We start from the raw sequence: 13916 nt of genomic DNA, 5'->3' as shown, positions 1-13916 counted from the left end.
ATTGATTTGACAACTGAATTTAATTTCAATTTTCAAGACCATTGAAATAAAATGAAATGATTTTTATAAATTTGACTTAACTAATTATCTCAATATTGGAATCACTTCTCTATGGAATTTCTAGCTAAGAAGACTAAAAACTATAGTTTAGTGCAAAAATATGTTGGAACCCGAATCAACGGATTCCCTCACCACAACACACATTTAAATGCTCCTCGGAATCTGGCTACTTATTTTGGTTTTATCTATATGTCACATTCATCACTCAAAGAAGCATTAGTCTGGTGGAGTAATTAGAAAGTGATTTGGAGGGTTGTTCGGTTACTTGTGTTATGGTCAATTTGGAAATGGAGGAATAAGGCTTTATTTCAAAACTGTAATGAAAGTTTTAAATCTGTGTACAACTTTCTTTCTCCTTCCATCTCTCAGCGCGAAAAAAAATATAAATAAATAAATAAATAAATTTATACACCTTGCCAGATGGGTATTCCTAGAGCTTATTTTGATGGGGCTGCACAAAATGGTATATGTGCCTATGGTGTCTACATTATTACAAAGGAGGATCAACAAATAGCCATCTATTGGAATAGGGGAGAAGGAACTAATAACAAAGCGGAAGCTATGGCTCTTTCAAGACTTTTTTTGTTCAGTGTTTTCCTAAATATAGAGTCCCTGTAGATCTATGGCGACTCCAAACTCATAATAGATCATGTCAATGCCAATAATTTCATAAAAAATCACAATCTGTCTGAATGGATGAACAGAATCGATTCCCTCTGGAAAACCAGAAAGGATTATACTATAAATCATGTGGACAGGTCCCAAAATACTCTGGCAGATGAACTATCAAAGAAAAGACTTCAAACTCAAATTGGTAAATGGGAAATGATTATAACAATGAGGGACGAAAAGCACCAAATTCAAGATTTTTCACTTCCCCGTACATAATTCTCTCTCATCACACATCAGGCAGTGGTATGTACCATACACCTGTTTTTTGTATTTCTCAAATAGCACATGCTTCACAGTTTTGGTGTTTTGCCTATTTTGGTGTTTATCCATTTGCCAGAATCACTTTGTAATTTTCTATATGGTATAGTTTTGTTTCCTGCACCTTCCCAGGTTGACTTCTTATGGAGTTGTATTTACTAGCTCTCTACTTTCCTATATTGTCATTTGATGCTTTTTTCATACTAAAAAAACACACATCTAAACGCTACAAGGTTTGGATTTGGTACGTTCCTACTGCATCGACATAACGGATCCTCCAATTGTATGATGTTGTTATTTAGATTGTGCGAGTTTGGATTTAAGTTTGTATATTTTTGGATAGTTTTTAACTCCACACTGAGCTATTAACTAATAATAATTCAATTATCGTAATGCAGCTCACAAAGTTCTAGTACATGTGAGTGAGACATTGGAATTTTGAATTATTTAACCAAAGTTGAATAATTTAACGCTGAACAATGAATACGATATAAAAACATCCTCTCAATATTAGTTATGCTGGATGATATAAAAATACAAAATGGTAGTTACATCCTTCAATTTCCGAGCAAACTTGACTAATGCAATAATAACATAAAAACAAGATTACAATTCCATATTGCATACAAAACTAATGCAATAATAACATAAAAACAAGATTACAATTCCATATTGCATACAAAACTAATGCAATAATAACATAAAAACAAGATTACAATTCCATATTGCATACAAATTGAAGAGACGTGTCTATACAATATAATATAACTTTATAGGTCATCATTGAGTCGTACTTGTAATTGCAGAAATCTCAATCAACTTTTTCACTTGCCTACTTACCAGGAAGCTTCGTAGAACCTCCTAGTACCACAAGTAAGTTGTAATTTAATTACGTATGTATAAATTTGAATTTCATACTATTGGAGACTATAAAATATTAAGCAGATACTAAACAATTAACATGATTAATTTACATTTTAAAATATTTCAAAATCTCTAATTTATATTCTTAAGTTGTAATATTTCCTATTAATTATAGAAATCTGGATTGACCAGTTATAAATTATACTTATATTTTTACTAATAATCAAATTTTATAGTTTAAAAATAAGTCAATTAGTCGAAATTGTAAGGTTTAAAAATAAGTAAATTTGTTGAAAGAATAACTTCGGAGTAAATCATATGTAGATAGACATTTGTCCACACGTTTCGAACCAACTTGTCCTACCATGAACCACACTTGTTGGTTCGAAAGGTGTCGACAAATGTCTGTCTACATGTGATTTACGCCGAAGTTATTCTTTCAACTATTATAGATCACAGAAGCCTCAATTCAAGTAAATTCGTCTCTATAATAATGAATTTTCTGGATACATAATGAAATTTGAAAATTTTATATATAATTGTTAAATTTTAAAATTTTATATGTTTTAAAATTTTTAATAGTGGTAAATTTATTTCCACAATCAAAAACAATATTTAGAGACGACTACATTCAAATTTTTTCTTTGACCAATTTACTCCATGAATAGACAACTTCCAAGGAAATTACACATCAGCTCCGATTATATCCGTTGCACTTCCTTTTCCTTTCCTATTTTGAAAAAGAGTGTGATCATTGCCATGCGAGCTCGATAGCCTCTGGGCAGCTCCTGGTTCTAACTTTTGTTCTGCATTTTGGTTTTCTAGCATTCAACAATGGACACCCACCAAAATCCACAGAGAAATATTACCTTGAAAGATGAGATAATTTGTACTGCCGAGATACAATCGTCACTGGATCAGAAAAAGCTGAGGCGGCTTCCCCATATGTTTTGCAAAGTCCTGGAGCTGCCCTTCAACTCAGAGGTGCGCGTTGCAGTAGAGGAGAGTGAGGAGTGTTTCAGGTTTGTTGTGAGTGGTGTTGTGGCACTGGCGTTACAGGAGGCGAGGGTTGAAATTATAGAAATAGTTCCAAGGTCAATTAAGGTTGTTATTGGAGACGCTGACTTCAGATCCAGGATATTAAATGATGACGTGGAATGGGATTTGTGGCGCTTTAGGCTGCCATCATCCACTCTGCCAGAGCTGTCAACTGCAGTTTACAGCGATGGGGAGTTTGTTGTGACGGTGCCTAAAGATGTTGCAGTCACAGAAACAGAAGCAGATTTCAATGGTGATGATTCTGGGGGTGACCTTTTTTCCTAAACTCAGACGTCAACTCTATGCGCCACGCCGCTAATGTACCTTGACAAGACATAAGGTTCTAACTACGATGTCGTATTAAAATTATTAAATTAAAATAGTAAATAGTAAATTAAGAGGATATTAATTCATATGGTTAAGAACATATTTAAAATTGTTTTTTATAATGGAATCAATATATTTATATAGTTTTTTTAATATAAAAATTAGTTAATGTAATTTATTTTTTATAATTATTATTTAATTATTTAAATAATAATTAAATTTAATAAACAATCAAATTTGAAATGTATTTGAAATGTTTATTAAATTTTTAGTGTGGGAGTACATGATACTTATTTAGCTCTTGATGACATCTCTTATAAAAAATACTACAAATTACAATGATTTAGAGTATCTCTGGAGTATGCAAAACCGTGGCCACGATTTTGCTTGCTATGAGTTATTTTGCTAGTAAGTTAATACCATTTTCATTTTCATTTTCATTTTCATTTATATTTTTATTTCTATTTTACTTGGCTTATATTTTAAGTTAAAATAATTTTTTATTTTATTTTTTTTATGAGATTTATTTTATAACTAAAAGTTATTATCAATTTTTTATTATAATATTTTATGTTAATTATTCTAACTTTTTAACCAAACATTAAAAATGATATATATGTGTATAGATTATTATTTTTTATGAATATTTAAATAAATATTGAAATTGTTAAAAAATTATTGATTTTAAAAAATTATATTGAATGTACTATATATTGGATTTAAAGTTAAAGTAGATTTAATTTAAAAATTACAAATACAAGATGTATCTTAGGAAAATTATTTTAGTAGAAAATATATCTATAAAGTGAGGCTTCTGCTTTGGTCTCTTTTCTTTAATTATGAAATGCAAATACAAAAAAGGAAGCACTCATTATAAAGTTGTATATGACATTGTGGCTTGAATGACTAGTATAACTATATTTCATCCAATGTTATGTTCTCAAATAGCACTCCTAGATGCTATCCACAAATATATAACAAGTAGAATGTTAAAGAATGGAACACACTGTCCTTTTAGTGGTCCAATATTTAACATGCCTTAATATATGTCTAGGATTAGGGTTTTAGCATGTCTTAACCTCTAATTAATAATGAGGTTTGGATTTTATAGAATATCCATGAAAGTCTCACATGTAGGATTAATAGTGGTTGTGTTGTGAGAAAAATTCTTTCTATGAATAAGCAAGTTCCTCCAAAGATTTGCCCAAAATCTTTGACCATATTCACCACATAATGCATGCAAGAAGTTTGTTCATGGATTATTGTTCCTCCCCTTTTTTAGTTATTATTATTCTCAATATTTTGGTTTTATTTATTGGCATTGGTATTTCCCCTAGCATTATTGTTCTAGTTAATGGGATTGCTTCCTTGCCCCCAATTTCCTTTCTTCTCATTAGTTACCTTTTTCTTGTGTTGTTGGTGGGATTAGCCAAATTCAAATTTTCAAATGCTTAAAGTTGCTATGTTGGGGAGGGTTGAAAAAATTTGGCACTATCATGTTGTTTAGCATGTGAGGCATGGTGTTTGGTGGTGGGTGAAAAAAGAATGGGTAATATGGGTTATTGTATGGAAGATTCCTATACAGAAAAGAGTCTTCCAAACTTTCTATGGAGAAGAGTCTTCCAAAGTGGGTTAGAAAAAGGGTCATTCAACCTTTCTTTATGGAAGGGTCAACCAACCCTTCTCCATATGAATTTGAGATGACCCTCTCAGGATTGGTCTAATGTGAAAGGGGTGGTCCTTGACTTTTCTAGAAATGAATTTCCTACATATCATAAGATTTGTACTAAAATAATCTCTCATTGATCTAGATTGGAACTTTAAAGAGCTAATCTAAAACTTTTAGGTTCAATGACTTTTGGCAGAATAATTGCTCGTCAATCCTTAATGAAGGGGATAGAAAGTGGTCAGTAAAGGAATGAGTTACATTAGGGGAATTTTGAGATTTAAAAGGCGCTTCAAAACAAACAAAAAAATGTACTATAATAATTAATTTTATAAGAACCAATTACATTTTAGAAAATGACATCATCCCTGGAATGAATTGACATTGATTGAGTTAAAAATACTTATTTGTCATATTATAATTGGTAGATGAAATCCCTTCATTAACTATAATAGTGCTTTAAAAAAATATTCATGATGAAAAACACACTTAAAAATTAATTTTAAATATACAATAAATACAAAATAAAATAAAATAATTTTTTTTTTACTCTTAAATATATATATAATATAGTATTCAAACCACTTTAATTCAAAACTCAAACAATAAAATATTATATTTTTTAACCATTACAAAATGAATTGAACACATTTTACTAATAAAAAGGTGAATGTATTTGGTTAAGTCATCTGTGTGGTATATGATATATCACATACAATACCAGAGTTGTACTTTGTGTTATAGGTAACATATCACATAACACACTTAACATAAAACAAATTATTGTTTACTTTTTAATATATATATATATATATATATATATATATATATATATATATAGATATATATATTATTTTATTTTATGCGGTTTACTGATTCTGAAGATTGGTAATTGTTATGCCTACTAAATATGTGTTTCATGAAGATCTATCAAAAGGGACCACACCTTGAAAGTGATGAGAGAATTGAAATTCTGACCTCTAAATAACAAGGTGCTTTAATGACATAACTCAACTAATTAAGCTAACCCTTTGGACTTATTATTTTTCTATATTATATAGTATAACATAATTTATTTTTATTCAACTATTATATTAATATAATATATATTTTATTTTATTTTTTATATCATAAATTATGTATTATGTGGAATATAAAATTAATACTTAATATAATATAATATAATATATTATATTACATATTATTGTGTTGAAATATATTAGGAATATTTTTTTTTTTTCTAAGTAAAGGCTAGTTCTATATTAAAGAAAGTAAAAATATGTACATGGATTAGACCTTCCGAGGAGGCCGAGGCCAGTCCTCAAACAGTAGAAGCTGGACCATACTGTCTATCTGCTTAAACTGATTTACAAAACACAGTCCATAATGATTTTTCCTGGACTTCAGATAACCTGGACTTGAACTGACAAAACCACCATTGATACTGGCAGGACAGAACCAGTTTACACCATTGACTCTAATACATAGAAAGCATACTGTAATAACCTGTGACTTACAGCAGTAGATAAACTGAGACCTTGGACTGAAATGAACAGAAGGAAAAAACAACATAATCATCGACATAATTGCAAAAAACTAGATAGAAGCACCCGTTGAAGCTTAGGCTGGCTGGCTGGGCGACGCTGGCTGCTTTTCTTTCTCCGGACTGGGCGAGTCAAGCCAGATGACAAGCCCTTCCCCGTCCTGAAACAGCTCTCCCAATCCAGGCTGAGCGTGGTCATTGAGCACTTCCCTTTCCATAGCAGAATTAGGTGGCAGCAAAACCTCTTGAACCGAAGCAGCATGAACTGAGACCTCCTGAGCCGGGGCATGCTGAACCAGGGCGTCCTGAGCCGGGGCTTCCTCGTTGCGGTGAGCTCTATACACCAGGCCATTCATATCCCCCAGGAGTATGTCACTGTCCTGAACACTTGCAGAGGCAGGAGAGGTCGATGTGGGATCTCTAGGCTCTTCCTCAGAAATGTACACCGTGAGATTAACTACCACCTCTGGTCTGACGAGCCGGCTAGGAAACCTGAGACGAAAAGTCTGGTAAGTGCCTTGCGGAACAAGGCTTTCCTGCTCTGAGCTAGGGGACGAGGGGGGAACAGAGGCCATGGGAGAAATTGGATGCAATTCTTCAAGTTCAGGGCCAACTCGGATACCAGACCTCCCTCCCCGTCTTGGCACACCTCTGCTTCGCGGCATGGTGCCTAAGGCCAGAGACCCCAAACGCTTTTCGACCCCTCGAATTCTGAAAGCCAGAGTATCCCCTCTCAGAACACCAGCAGCAATGGGAAAATTCTGGTCATAAATTGGCATGGCGGTCCCAATATAAGGAGTAGCGACCGTTATCTCCGCAGGAGGAGAGCGTTGAGCCATAATCCTGGTTTGCATCGAGTCCAGAGCTACCATGCTCGACTTGAATGCGCCGTCCCCTCGGCTCTGTTTCAAATTGGATTCAATTGCCTTCTGCATTAACTGATATCCTCCGCTGCAGGCCTCCGCGTACAGGTGCCGTCCTTCCGTCCTCATCCCAGGTGTCGTGGCGAGTGCCATGATTAATGGCAAGTAAAAGCACCTGCATCCGGGTGAAATATATTAGGAATATTATGTTAAATAATATTTTGATTTTAGATTTTGATATAGTGGTTCAATTATATATTATTAATGATTTTTAATTATATAAAGTATTAGGTGATTTACATTTTAATTAAATAAATATGAAGTTATAAATTTACATCTTATTTTGAATTATTAATTGTTTAAGAATAAGTGATAAAGATAGTAACTGTTTAAGGACATTGATTTTATTTTTGAGTTCACTTCTATAAAATAGTAATATCTTCTAATTTTAGTCACATTAATAAAAAAATAATCATGAATTTTAATTTTAGACAATCTCTCAATATAACTTAACCTTGGTTACATGAATTCTTATGAAAAAGCTGAGTTTTAAATATACCTCCTCCACAAAATGAATAACTCATAATACTTTATTATATCTCTTAGGAGGCCAATTTTAAATCTCGAGATTTCCCTAATGATAGTTTTTGTCCATCCATTAAGACACTGTGTATATCTTGTAGCATGCAATCACAATGGGTCTCCCATGAATGATGGTCATAACTCTCATCATATTTAGTTGGAAGGCATGTGGGATCACATTCCATCATTGGAATTCATGTTATATTATGAATTGGTGCTACTTAAATAGGACACTAACTAGAGGTCCACTTACCATCATTGAACCTTTTCATGGTAGATAAGGACCTTATATATATATATATATATATATATATATATATATATATATATATATATATATATATATATATAGGTGTTTATGAACTCTCCTAAGAGCATGGTCAACAAATCCTTCTCAATAGTTCATAATTTTCATAAACTAGCCACTCTAGTAAGTAAAGTATGAAAAATTACCTGCCCCCGCACACCCTCTCCCCCCACCCCCAAGGAAAAAAATAAGAAAGAAAGAAATAAAAATGGATTATGGATGATGAAATATCTCCTAATGAGAAGGGTCGATGAACCCTTATATTTAGAAGGAAGGTGGATGAAAATAGGGTTAGAAAACCCTTCTTAGGCCCTTGGTGTGTCCTCTCTAGAAAAGTGGTTGGTTATTCTCGCGAGACATATTAGATACTAATTTTTGAATGATAATAACGTTTTCATATGGAGTTAATTGAAATGAGTATTTTTTTATGTAATTTTTTTTTCTTTACACACTATATGGGTCAGTTTAAGAAAATTAGATATTTGTTTAGAAGGTTTAGATAACCCTTTATCCATATAAATTTTGGAAAAAACTTCTCTAAAGAAGGGTAAGCAAGGGAAGCCAAACCTTCTCTAGAGAAGTGTCAAACCTAGAAAATCACAATTTTAGAAAGTCATTATTAGTATAAGGGTCAACTAACCCTTCTCTAAATAAGAGTCTTCCAAATTATCTATGGGAAAGGGTCCACCAAACCCCTCCAAAAAGGGATCAAACAAGGGTTCATTACCTCCCATTCGAGGAAGGGTCATTTGGAATTTATCAATTATGACATAGATACACAAACTAACCAATATATTAGGGAAAGAATATAAGATTACACACAAACCCCCTACTCACCATGGGGGTTTCACTCAATGAACCTTTGTCTTATCACGTACATTCGCGACATATTAAACAATACCCTTAATTTGACTACATATTGGAAAATACCCCTAAAAATCACATTATTTAACCCTCTACCAATACTAACCCAATATACCTTCCCAATTTCAAAAACCCCTACTTCCACTAGATATTGTAGGTATCCATTTTTTCATTAACATTTTTTATACCCTTTTATATTTTTTCATTAACTTTGAACTCCATTTTTTATACCTTCCAATATAAAAACCCTTTACCCCCTATATATCCCCCAATATGAACCCGTGTTGTATGGTATTTCTCCCCTAGTGGAGCCCCCGTGCTACCCGCGCTCGCACCCTAACATTTTTTAATTGAAAAAATACTATAGATGATGAAGTTATTACCTTTTAAAATTCAATATTGTTTTCATTTAATGAGAAGGGTCAACTAATCCTTTGATTAAGAAGGGAGAAGGATCACACAAAGATTGGTTAACCCTTATTAGACCATTGGGGCATCCTCCTAACAAGGGTTACTTAACCCTTCTCATTAAATGTAACAGATGTTGATTTGGCATGATTATAACTTTATCATATGTACTTCATTTTTTAAAATTCCTTTTGTTTTTAGGTAATTTATCTTTATAATGATTAGATATATTAGTTTATGAAAAATTGGTATATATTCAATAAAGTTGCTAACACTTCTCCATTGAAGGATGGAAACAAAAAAGTATTAAGAAGGTTAAATGTTTATTATTATTAAGAAGGCATGGATGAACCTTTTCCATGTAAGGGTTGGCCAAAATTTCTATGGGGAAGGGTTGGATGGACCTTTTCAAAACAAGGGTTGAGTAACCCTTGTTTAAAGGAGTTTTGAAAAATATATGTGGAGAAGGGTCCTATGAACACTTCTACAGAATTGTTTGTCAAATAACCCTTCAATCAATAAGGGTATTCAAAAAAAATTATGGAGAGGGGTCCATAAACCCCCTTCCAAAGAATGGTTGGTCTACCCTTCTCATTTTTCATAAACTAATATTTTGATGAGAAAAACAATATATATATATATATATATATATATATATATATTGGACTCCAGATGATAAAGTCATGACCTTTCAAAAACCAATGTCCTTGTTTTCTAATGAGAAGGTTTGGTTGAAACTACAAGTGAGAATCAAGGATCATCTGGAGATTATTAGACTCTTGGGGTATCCTCCCTAGAAGGGGTTAGCTAACTTGTAGTACCCACAATTTTGAACCCCATTCTGATAATGTGCTTTTATACATGAGGATAAGCCAAAGAGATTAGCAATGTAATAGATTTGAATATTATTAACAAAATATCACCAATTGAATATGGAAAAAGGTGAGAGTAATAAGGGGCTATGATCCCACTAGAAAGAGTGGGTAGCTAGAGAGGCTAGACCATTTTATTAATATTTTTTCATACCCATGTTTGAATTAGTTGAGTAAAAGGTGAGTATGTGAGCTTTTTTGGGAATCCATGTGGCATTTTAAGAATGGAAAATTTTAGGGGCTAATATTCGTAAGTGGGCTTATTTTTCATGATTTTTGCAAAAGAAAGATTTGTCAATTTTCATGTTTTTCTAAAAATGATTGGCCCAAATTTTACAATGTAAACTTATTTTTCCTTAAAAATCACCAAAATTTTAGAGAATATATATCGAATCATCATAAATTTGAATATTTTTACAAATATATAAACAAAAATTCATATTTTGCATAAAGGGGCTAGTGAGATTCGCCAATGTTTATAAAAATCCAAATAAATTTTCATCCTTAAACTTTTCCCTGTTTGAGAGCATGGATACTTAACCTTATCATTTTGGGTGTTCGGATGTTTTCCTCGTTCATTATTCTCATTCATGGTTGTTGTTATTGCTTCTATGAGAGAAGGAAAATTTTGTTGAAAAGGGCCAGTATTAGTGGTTGTGTGTTAAGACTCGTTATGTTTTGGCATGGAATATGCCTAAGTGCATGAATGCATTGGCATGGTTGACGAAATTGTTTAGGGATTAAAGTATCTTAAGCTTCTATAAAAGATATTTCCTAACCAATAGCATTATATCTCTAAAGGGAAATGGAATAGCTTGAGGGACTACATTGCAAAGAAAGGGATTCCTTTCCTTGGGTTGTGTGGGCTAAAGAGGAAAGAGATTTAATAGTTGATATTCAAATTGGATTGGTTGAGTAACTATGATAGTTGTGATTACTATAAAATTTATATAGATACATAAATCTTGAGCGTCGACTGTATTTGAGTGTGAAAGCATGGAGCTGAGTTACACTTTTTAGAGAAGGAGGGCATGTTTGGGTGGGAAGAACAATGGCTCGATCGAGCTCCTTGGGCATAAAAAAGGTAGATTGATCGAGGGTTAAAAACAAACCCTTGATTGAGATATAATGCTCGATCGAGCATTATGGCTCGATAGATATTTAAGGCTCAATTGAATCCATTTTTTTTTATAAATACCGCTCCTGCGATATGTGCAGGCCATTTGCATAGATGTAGGTAAACCAAGAGCTCGATCGAGAGTGTGAAAATAGATTGATCGATAGTATTGGAGCTCGATCAAGGAATTAGAGCATGGAGCGTTCAAATCAAACTCACTAACCACCCAATGAATGTCCTAAAGGCTCAAACAAAGATAGGTATTCTATTGTTTTTGTCTTTCTTATTTAATTTTTTCTCAAAATTAAATAAATTAATTAAAAAAAATTACACAAAAACCACAAAAATCCCTTCAAAAGAACTTAGAAAATCACAACCAACCAAGAAAACGATAAAAGAAAATCCTTCAAAACAACTTAGAAAACCACAAAACCAACCTATAAAACCATAAAAAAAAATAAAAAATAAAAAATAAAAATAAAAATAAAAAAATAAATAAATCCTTCAAAACAACCAAGAAAACAATTTGAAACCACCAAAAAAACTATAATTTAGGTTTCAAATTTGTTTCTTACTTTGTTTTGTTTATTAAATGCATATTTTCTTATTTTGAATGGTAATTTTTTTTTTTTTCTAATTATTTTAAGTTTTAAAGTTTTTCTTTAGGAAGTTTGTGAAATAAATTTTCAAAATATTTAAATTTTTTATTTATTTAAAATGCATTTTAAATTTCTAGCAAATTTGACCTAAAATATACCCCAAAAAACTCCAAAACAGATAACCAATAAATGAGTAAATTAAGAGCTTGAAATTGACATGATAAATATGATTACTTATGGTGAACCTCTATTTATAAAATAAGAAATTTTATTTTATGATTTTAAATTTAAGTTAATTTGTATTTGAATATATTTTTAATAATAAATATAGTACCATTCTAGTTTTAAAAATAGAATATTAAACTTTAAAGTTAAAAATTTAAAAAATAAAATTTTGAAATATATATATATATATATAACAAAACATTTAACTTAATTATAAATAATATTTAACTATATATAATTATAACATAACATAATTATATTTAAATATAACATCACATAGTTATATATTATAGTTTTATATATATAATATAAGATAACATAATTTTATAACTATTTAACCTAACATAAAATTATTTAACATATGTATATATAATAACATAGCATGTTACAACATAACATAACATGGTTCTATAATTCTTTAACATAAAACACACACAGAGATATAACATGGCATGTAACATTACTATAACTATAGTTTATAACTATATATATTTAATTGTTATAAAGTTATAATATCTCTCTCACACACATAAAATATAACATAGTTCTATAACTATTTAACATAACCTAGCTTGTTATTTAACATTTAATGTAACATAAAATTATTTAACATAACATTATATATATATATATATATATATATATATATATATATATATATATATATATATATATATATAGTGACATAACACATATATATAAGTCCATGTTTCAGCAATGCGTCATTGATAGATATATTAAATCCACCATGAAAAGTGCATTTGGTCTAGTGAATAAAAACATTTAGACTCTTTTATAATTTGTACCATATTGTTTCATTATTTAGTGTGTTTTACAAGAAACATTGTCTTCATGTGCTTGCACCTAGTACATGTAATGATTCAAAGTCAAACATTAAGAAGCTAAAGTCTATTGTAGTATTTGGTTGGCATGAAATTTTATTAGTTTTGTAAATATGATTATTTCAATTTTTTACATATATATTTACATATTTATGTGATATGAATAAAATGCATTATTTAGAAATGAGAAAAAGTGTGAAGGTAGATTTGATTACTTATTTCAATTGTATTTACATGGAACTCAATACTTTGGTTGATAAATTATCAAAAAATAGACTCTAAAGTTTAGGACTTCATGCTAGATTATTCTGCTTGAATTTAGAAAAAAAAATATTTTCAAGGGATCCCATATATGCACCCCAACTGCAGGCCATCGCAATGCAAAGGGTTATGTTATACAAGTTCAAGCTTGTGATAAATCACATAGCCCACCGAGAGTTCATGTCCCACTCATAGATCCTACCTCTAATGCCAACTGGAATGTCAGAGGTAGTGTTAATGTATCTATTGATAACCATGCTACATCTGGTGGACCTTCTTCACCTATTTTAGGTATGCCTCTTTCCTTTTTAAATCCTCTTTAAACTATATGTGTTTATGTCTTAAAATTGTCTTTAATTTTCAAATTGTCTTCAATTGATGTGTTTGAATTCAATGTATATGTTATTATGCTTCTAGTTTGTTAATTATGTATGTTAAATTATGTTTATGATTTATAGGCCCTCAGCGGGCCGAAGTTTAGGATTTGAGTGAAACATCGATCCCTATATGGGATGATGCTACAACTCATATCACATTAGAGGATGTTA

The 13916-nt window shown here is 31.1% G+C and overlaps 1 protein-coding gene across 1 annotated transcript; it reads left to right on the top strand.

Annotated features, from left to right (window-relative positions):
* The first annotated feature begins 2688 nt into the window (after positions 1-2688).
* LOC149181658 (uncharacterized) lies at positions 2689-3177 on the top strand. Its single transcript, XM_089414285.1, has one exon. The coding sequence runs from the start codon at positions 2689-2691 to the stop codon at positions 3175-3177; it is 489 nt and encodes a 162-aa protein (XP_089270411.1).
* The last annotated feature ends 10739 nt before the right edge of the window (positions 3178-13916 follow it).

The sequence above is a fragment of the Pinus tabuliformis genome, chromosome 3_2 (genome assembly GCF_031772625.1).
Source record: "Pinus tabuliformis cultivar Carrire ecotype Pingquan chromosome 3_2, CPIR1, whole genome shotgun sequence".
Classification (NCBI taxonomy): Eukaryota; Viridiplantae; Streptophyta; class Pinopsida; order Pinales; family Pinaceae; genus Pinus; species Pinus tabuliformis.
Note: the sequence above shows the minus strand (reverse complement) of the source record. Positions and strands in the feature narration are given on the sequence as shown.

Coding starts and splice junctions, on each gene's coding strand:
- LOC149181658 (XM_089414285.1), top strand. CDS start 2,689: ATGGACACCCACCAAAATCCACAGAGAAATATTACCTTGAAAGATGAG.